This window comes from Meriones unguiculatus, assembly GCF_030254825.1.
Source record: "Meriones unguiculatus strain TT.TT164.6M chromosome 13 unlocalized genomic scaffold, Bangor_MerUng_6.1 Chr13_unordered_Scaffold_89, whole genome shotgun sequence".
NCBI lineage: Eukaryota > Metazoa > Chordata > Mammalia > Rodentia > Muridae > Meriones > Meriones unguiculatus.
In genome coordinates, this window is record NW_026843691.1 from 175,879 (window position 1) to 185,232 (window position 9,354).

At 41.1% G+C, this 9,354-nt stretch overlaps 1 protein-coding gene across 1 annotated transcript; it reads right to left on the reverse strand.

The window, feature by feature from the left end:
• Positions 1–860: 860 nt before the first annotated feature.
• LOC132651417 (NEDD4-binding protein 1-like) lies at positions 861–2,093 on the reverse strand. Its single transcript, XM_060376629.1, has one exon. The coding sequence runs from the start codon at positions 2,091–2,093 to the stop codon at positions 861–863; it is 1,233 nt and encodes a 410-aa protein (XP_060232612.1).
• Positions 2,094–9,354: the final 7,261 nt, after the last annotated feature.

Below are 9,354 nucleotides of genomic sequence, written 5' to 3' on the forward strand. Positions count from 1 at the left end.
CTTCCTGGCATCTCTTTCAGCCGAATAGAAACATTGTGCTGGATTTCAGTCTTCCATCACAGACTATCACCCACTCCCCTAAACTAAACAGTGGAAAAATCCACCTGAAGATTCATGTCTTCATGCCACCTTCCCCGCGAACATCAGTAACCTCAGAAAAAGTCCATTTCAGGATCTAGGTCTTCCCATCTGTCTGTTTCAGGAACTCACTGTCCTCTTTCAGTCAGGTCGATGAGCTCTTCCTGCACCAGGGCATGGCGGTTGTGGAGCTGGCGGTGGTGTTGGTGTTGTGTGTGCGTTTGTGTGGGGGCTGTGGGTGGTACCAACTTTCCCGGTGTGACCATGGCTCCGGGTTGCCCTCTATCTGCCTCCTTTCCTTCCTTGAGTAGAGGCTTTCATGGGGAATCCTCTCTCACTGGGGATGGGCTCCTTTGCAATTTGATGGAACCCTTAGGCTCTGCTGACCTGTGGAAATATAGGCAAAAGCTGCTTCTCTGAGCGTCCCATTACCTGAAACCCATCCCACTGTTTTGAAAATCCCATTGAAGAATGGAAGCTCACACTCATCATCACGTTCTCCTACAATCCAGGGACTTTAAACAGCAGTTGACTGCCTGGTTGCCAATCAGGAAATTTCAACTTAAAAAACAAAACAAAACAAAACATAATGGTCTGTATTTGTGGGAGTTCCTGCTCCCTGTTTCTGTTTATTTAGAAACTCCGTTTTGTGTACACCAAACATCTGTCACTCCTTTTCTCCCATACCATACAGCAATGTTTCCTCAGGGAAGGATCTACCAACAGGTGGCAGAACCTAGTGCCCTCCCCTGCCCCGTCCTCACCACACCATGAGTGCAGTTTCAGCCCAGCTTTGCATCCAACACGAGGCCAGAGAGGGCATTCAGGTCCATCGTGGATGGATGAGCTAGCAGAATCTGGTCAATCTTCTGTTTCTGCTCAGAGTCCGGGAAGATGCTCATCAGCGCCTCTCTCAACTCGCTGGTCTCTGCCCAAGATCTCTGTGCAGGCCTGGCCAGTTTCTGCTGCATCCTGGGCAGTGTGACCGGGGCAGTGAAGAGCTGTTGCTGAGGAAGCCCAGGGCTTGGAGAGGCTCCGTGGTTCTGAGGTGGTGGCCATTGGCTGGGGCTGGGGCTGGGGCTAGGGCTCCTGAGGACAGAATCCAAACTGCTCATGCCTGGCGGGCCGCTGTCATCAACCAGCTGCTTGTCTGGAGGAAAGAGGTCCTTTTGAAGAAATTCTTCCAGCCGAGGTCCGTGTCTTCCCAGAGGGTCATCGGGAACCATAAATATGTCTCCCATGAACGTATACTGAAGCAGTCTCCTGGCAACGATTTCTCTCCAGGACGCCGACTCAGTCACAAACTCTCTCAGGTTATCATTGGTCACGATGATCCCCCCGGTCTTGTCTGCCAGGTGCAGTAGGAACCTGTCATCATGAGAAGAGATTCTTTCTCGGGAGACCATCCGGGCAGGAGTCAGAGCCACTATGCCGAGGTCCTGGAGCTGGCCCAACAGGTGCTGTTCCGTGACGTGAGGATCCCGTCTCGTTCTCCACTGCGGGACAAACACGGTGATGTTTCTGTTGCCAAGCTTCCAGAAATACTCCACTGCGAGGGCTATTCCGCGGCAACTGAAGAACTTTTTCAGGCCATGGGCCATGGCCACGTTACTTCCATCTATCACCACATGCTTCAGATCTGCTCTGCCGGGCTCATTTCTCAAGGCCAGACTGTATGGGGTCTTGAGGGCCTCTTGAAATCTCTGAACCCCTGTGAACGAGGCAGTGGGGTCCTCATAGGATCCACCCAATTCTGCGGATCCTGTCTCTGAAGGAAACAGCCAGGGCTGCTGCAGGAGTGGCTCAGAAATTGGGGGGCACATCGGCTTAGGCTCAGGCAAGCCCCCTGAGTGGGAATGCTTTCCACGGGGAGGCTCCTTAGATTCTGCAAGCACAGGTCCCACGGGTTGTTGAAAACCCTTGTCAGGCGTTCCTCCCTGGGCCAATGGGAAAGGTGGTGGGGGTTGCTGCCCTTGTTCGGTTTCCTTCTGAGCCGGGGGCGACTCAGGTTCCATGGGCTGTCCATCCCGGCCCCCTGACCCATCACGTACCCTAGTTTATCCTTCGAGGGCCTTCTGTTCTCTCACTTCCCCTCTCTCGTGTCTCTGCAGCCTCAGTAACATCACAGCTAATTTCGCTTGTTGCACGACTACCACTTCTTGCAGTAGTGCTGCTTTTCCAGATGCTATTGAGGTGCGTTCTTGTTGGGCACATATTGATCCAAGCTTCTTGGAGAGAAAGTAGAGAAGGACAGCTGCAAGTCCAAGTACAAGCAGGCTGGTGATCGTGATGGTGATCAAGGCCCAAAGAACTGCCGCCATGGCTTTCCCGAGGAACCCCCCTAGGCCTTCAATTTCCCCCCTCTCCAAAATGGAGCCTCCTATGTGTTCTCCAGCAGGAGCCAGGTGAAACAGATGCATCCTCTGCAGAGGATCCCAGGGAATTTCTCCTCCTCCGAGGCTCTCCCTCAGACGTCTGCTCTCCTCTGAGACCTTTCTGTCAGATGTCCTCTGCCTCCTGCAATCTTGGTGGGTTCTCTCCTTCCCGATCAGGTTGGGTTCCACTGCAACACTTCTGGTCCCTTCTGACTCTCGGGTTTCACGTGCCTCTCTTCACCAGCACAGAACGCACTCAGAAAATCAACAATGGGTGGTGGGTTGCTGGAGGGAAAGGGGTGGAGCTCCACCTCACTGCACAGTGAGAACTCAACTGAGCTGCTCTAGAGTGCTGCACTCTCTTTAAGAAGCCTCCCTTTCCTGGTGGGCGGATCCTATCTCTGATGCTTGCTGAGGAGTCCTTCTCTGATTGGCTCTTTGTCTGCCCCTCCACTAGACCGCACTTCCAATCAAGGCCCTCTCTCTTTCCAAACTAGAGTTCCTTACATTGTTTGGGATTAAGGTGTGTCCTAAGGGTGTGTCAGCCTTTCAGACAGGGGGATTTTCAGGTGTGTCAATCCCAGCAGGCAGCCCATGAAGATCTCTTGGTGTAACCCCTTGCTAGAGCAGCCAGGTAGCATGATTGAAATTCCTTTACAACTGCCTCCCTCCTCCAGCAAACAAACAGACCAAAAACAATAAAAACCACAAAAACAAACAAACAAACCAGACTAATTCCTTTTGCTTTTTGCCAAGTTGGACTCAAGTTCCATATGCTATTTATTGGATGATGATGCTGTAGGGTGTTCGAAGTTTACAATGATTCGATCATTTTAGGTGAGCAGTACATCTAGTCCTGCCCCTATCTGATTTGGTGAGCTATGATTTTCTGGACTGGTTGTTGGGCAATGTTATCTCATACTGCATATCTGGACATTCCTCTGCATCAGAGTGGAGAATTTTGGTATTCCTTTGCAACAGTGTGGGTCTTTTCTCAATTCACCTGCTTTTCCTTTTGTCCTTCTGCTTTCTGGAAAAGTACTGATTGAAGTTAGTTTATTATGGGGTATAGATTTCATAAAGTGCCCTGTAGAGCCAACTTGTTCCTTTCATTTATCTGTATTTTTAGATATGTTTATATCATGTATTGTGTATGTCATGTGTATAGCATTGTTGAGGCATGCACATATGAATAAGCTGCCCATCGGGATTGAAAAGGATGATCAAATCATGAGACAGACAGTGATGCTGGAAATTGATCTGGGGTCCTTTATGAGGGCAACAGACATTCAACTGCTAACTCATTGTCTTTCTCCAACTTATCTAAGTTTCTTTCCACTTCCGTTTCAAAATCATTGCTAAAACCCCACAGAAACCCCCACTGTTTTTCCAGGAGCTCATTTTGAAATAATTATAATTCCCATGAACTAGTCTCATTATAATAGTTTTAATATATTTTAAATAAATTTTAATAAAGTATAAATAGTCCATCATTCATTATTTTGACACATATTAAGTAAAGGTATTCCTGCTATATGATACATTTCTTCATTATTTACAGTTGCTTTGACAGCATCAAAGGTGGTAATACTTCAGAATAAAATAGACCCCTGCACCCTGCTGTCTGGAACCATTTCAGTGGTACCCAGAACACCAAGTATTTGTTCAAAAAGGCATGTAATGAAGACAGTTATTTTGATCTGTGGATACAGAATCAGGAGTGGTGAGAGGATGGAATGATCCTTACATTAGATATAGAATGCATGACTATCTGATTTGCATGGATATCTCAGAATGAAAGAAAAAATGGTAAGTAGCTTCAAGTAGCTATTTCAATATAATAACAACACACACAGACATACACACAGGAACACACAGACACACCACACACATATACACAGACACACACATGAGTCTATGAAGTCTATGAAGTCATGGTTCCTCACCAGGAACTCACATAACAGTTATAGCTAATCCAAAACTATTTAGAAAACAAATAAAATATCGTGGGTTTATCTGTATTCTCTGTTTATGCCACTCAGGCACAATATTCCTCCGCAACAGTTTTGATGTGCTTTTTCAGAGGCTTTCTCATTGTATAGTAACTGCAGGAAGCCCTTTTAATATCTAAAATTGTGAGAGGAGAAAGGGTCTTAACTCACATACAGGTTTATATGAGATGTGAGTCTCACACCCACAAAACTATTAGAAGTATTCTACCTTCAAATAAGAAGTAAACGATTACTCCAAGGTGGATTACAGATTTGAAAAAGCATTTCAAGATTCACAAAATTGGATTTTTTTTTAGATGGATGTATTTATAAGTGCTTGGTGCCTTTTAATAGGAAGTCCATTAATAAAAAAATATGGGAATCCTTTTCCTAAAAAAACACATTTACTCAGTCCAAGTTTCCTGATTTTTCAGGCATCATTGATTTTATGAATTAAACCCCTGATATCACTAATGGAGCTACTTTATGAATTTGCTGTTAGCACAAGGTGTAATAATTGATAAAGTAAAATTATGTAAAATCCATCAATAATTTTTGTTTAAATGTCTTTATTAATTATCAACTGCCTAAATATATCTGTACAAATATTCCTGTAAGATACTACTATTCTACTGCTGTAAGACTTACCATGATAAATTTGTTTGAAAACATAATTTGGTAGTAAAATAACAACTGGTTCCAAAATTTTATGAAAATTAAATTATATTGTAAAACCTAATTGGTCTCAACAAAGCCTTCATTGGAATATTTGTCTGTTTTGTTGGGTTTCTTATAACTCTACCTCCCTTCCAACTATTATCCAACCTAATCCTTCCAACTCCCAGACACTAGGTAGTAAATAAAAAATGATAAATGGGAAAGGGCCATAGATTTCTATGGACTATTTCCTGTTGTTTATGCAGCTCTTATGCTATTTCCAGGTTTCCTGGGACAAGTCCAATCTTCGTCTTCAGGATATTCAGCAATGCAGCAAACCAGCAAGTCAGAAGTAGCAAATGTAACAGTCAATGCAGCAGCAGGATGAACCTTAGCAGGACAGAGAGCAGAAGCTGCCTTCTCTGTCTGGGAGTGCCCTCTGGCATGCAGACAATGGTTTCTTATCTGCTGTGGATTTCTTACCTGCTACATTTTACAGTTTGAGCACAGCAGAGCATTCATACTGTAATGAAAATGACACCATCTTCATAAATTCTGGCCCTATAACACGTGCTTCTAGTTGCAATATGTCACATATAGGCATTCTAAGAGAAAACATCATTTAAGACATGTTTATATACATATTATTTTATTTAAAACTTGTAACATGTTCCCCTTTAAGATTAAGAGTATTCATAGTAGTGGCGGGTTTTGGGGAGAAAAGATCTTATTCTACAAATGGGAACATGAAGGTTAGGCTAATTCTGTTGTTTCTTTGTCTACAGACAGTATTTACTGATATTGAATATTGTGTTTAACTATGTTGCACTATAAGAAAGAAAAGAGCCTTCCACCTGAGCATATATGCATTCAATTCTTGAGACTCACATGGTGGAGAGAATTGATAACACAAATTGTCCTCTGACCACAAGAACATACATACCCATACACATAGTAATTAAAAAGAAAAATTTGTGGAAGATATTAATGCAATAAATAAATAAATAAATCCATTTAAGTTCATGTAATTAGCAAGTAAAATAATCTTGTTGTAAAAAGGGATTCTTCTCATATTGTAAGTGGCGATTAATATTTACTATTGATACATCTTTTAGTAACGCTGCTGTTAGTTCTAAACAGCTGTATAACCAAATCACCACACAGAGATTGGGTTTATTTAGTTAACCTAAATAAACAATCATTCCCAGTGATAATGAACTCAATCCTGTGTATGCAACAGAGCATACCTATATCTTCTTGAAAAAACAAGTAAATTAAATAAAGATTGGATATGACTACATCAAAACACTTTATAAATTATATATGATGATTTCCATAAAGATAGGTTCTATAGATTTATAGAAAAAAAAATAAGCTTATGATGAATGTCTTGGGGTATATCCAGTTTGGTCTCTGGACTCGGAATACAAACTTCACCCAGACAGAATGCACATCTGTTCCCAGCATTCAGAAAAGATAAGAGGTTATCCATACCTTCTGTTGAAGGAACACCTCAGGTTCCTTGAGTGATTCTCTATGAGAACATGGGCCTCCATACCTATTAAAGTGGCTGAAGTGCTCTCAGAAGAAGTTGGTCGTTGCTACATAGTTCTCAGTCTGTATCAACCATAATGGCTTTTTTGCTTTCTCCCAGCTACACAGAGAATTGTCTGTATCACTCTCATTTAAAAAGCTCTCTGGCTTTTTCTCTTTCTGCCCAATATTTTTCAAGTTCTGTTGAAATATAAAGAATTCCACCTAAAATAATTGTATTATGTATATGTATGTATGTATGTATCAAAGCAGAGTCTCACTTTGTAGTAGCCCTTACTGGCCTGGAACTTGCTATATAGATGTGTCCTGAAACCTACAGAGATATACATACCTCTGCATCTTGAGTTCTGAAGAGAGAGTCTTGCACCATTACATCTGGATTGAATTACATCTGTGTGAGACATCACAATCCAATCATGAGAAGATAATCTTCACATGATAAGTCCTTCCCATATTAAAGGGAAGAAGATTATGTAAGAAGTGAGAATCTAGATAGTAAATTTCTGATTCTGTCAACAGTTCAGCATTTACTAATTTCTAGACATGTCTGTATTGCTAAAGAGTTGGTTCAGCAGTAGAATCATACATTGTAGAGAATATCAGTTCACCTTCCAGAAATCATTTTGGGCAGCTTACAAGCACCTACAACTCCAGCTGCTAGGAATATGTCTCCTTCTTCTGGTCTTATTTGGTCCTGCACCCACATGCACAAAGCCATATTCTCCACAAATGCATTCACCCCATTAAATATAAAGGTTTAGAGATACTTGCTTGTCTTTTAATTTTGCAATATTCATTCCAGCAGAAAATTTAGAGGTTATTGTGCTAGTGTTCTTTCTACTTCTATGCACCACCTTCTTTCTAGAAAATCCCTCATTTTTTATTATGATAGATTCACTACATGTATCTGATTAATTTTAGTACCTCTTACACACTGCTATTTTTGTCTTTTCTTCCTTCCCCCATTGAATACCTTCTTTCCAATAAGTCATCCTACTAATTTCACATCTTTTTGCATTTGTAGCTTACTGTGATATAAAAAGGTTACCTGCCTCGCATGGATGGGAGGTTGCTTACCTGAGTATGGACTAGTTCTTGTATCATCTGTACAAGATTGGGCACCTCAATATTTCATTACAGAAGGGGTCAGAGCTTATAGGGGCCTACCCTTTCCTGAGGGACTGTGGTGACTTAAAAAAAATGGTGTGACTTAATTTTTTTATTCTAAGCCTGCATCATGACCTCAGTACTTTCCATATGCTCAGTTTTCACTTATTTGTAACTTCAAAAGGATAGGATTCAGTTCAGAGTAAACACACTAGAGTAAAATGTGAGATCTATATCATGAATAAAATCAAGTGGTCAGAGTCCAGGAAATATATGTTTTTATATCTTTTCTTTATGAAAGAGTATGCTTAGTAGTTCCAAGCATTATTTCCCCTAACTTCTTGTAGAAATAGCTACAGAACTTACAAAACAAAATGATGGATACTCAGAAGTACTAGGAACTTGATCTAGCGAAGACATTCCACAATCTGCTGCCTTAATGGGTGTGTTGCTTTGTGTTTTGATAAATTATTTTCTGAAATGTCACATAGATAGCATAATCATGGCCACCCAAGTGTGCATAATTTTACAAAGCTGACACATGCATGTCTTACTGTTTTGAGTTGGTCTTTCAGCCACAGATCAGCAGTGCATTCTTCAAGGATAAAAACTAAGCAAGTATTTTCTTTGTCACCTAGAAGTGCAATTTACTGCCTTCTCAATTTTCCAACTAACAAATACAAAGTAAATGTAGGACATTAGAGAAATAAGTACACTAGGTGATTTATGGGGAAGGGGGTTTCATGACACCCAGAATAAACCAGTGTCACATGGTAGATGTAGTAACATTATTGATATCTGGTAAAAACAAACAAACAACAAAGGCAAAGAATGTAAAAAGTAAAACAGTAGCAGGGAAAAATCACATCTGAGTGTGTCTGAACCATGTGTGTGTTAGAACTGTACTGAGCTTCTATTGTGAAGAGCAAACAAATCAGAACTCAGTCACTCAGAAAACAGGGTCAAGGGAAATTCTCATCCTTACATTTCAGCAAATAGTAGGAAGAAAATGATTTCCTGTCATCTAAACATCAGTTTCCAGAAAGACAAATCAACAAGCACCTTGTGAAATGTATTCTAGTAAAAAGTATTTTTCCTTGGGATATTTTGCTAAATATTCAGAAAGCTGCAAGCTTGAGTAAAATGCTAGGAAAATATCTAACAGATGTCAAAACACAATCAATCAACAAACGAAAGATTTGGATAATTGAATGTGGCTAAGTAGGCACAAGGTTAATATTTATTTGCTCAAAAGATTTTTTTAACAAAATGACAGACATAAGATAAGTAAACAACAAAGGTAAGAGACACTGTCCTAAGAATAAGTCATAATATTGAACACAAGAGATGCTCACTTCACAAGTAGCTAAAAAAAAAAAAATCTATCCGAGCGTAATGCTGCAGTTTCATTATCTCAGACACGTAGACAGTGGTCACATTGCAAGTTCAAAACCAGCCTGGATTACAGAGTGTGCAAAGCTAGCTAACCTCCATAAATAGGACTGGGGCTAACTAAAGCTAACTGACATGTGAATGGCCCTTTGTCTTGTCATTTTTACTCCAGAAAAAAAAATCCAATGGACAACAATGCT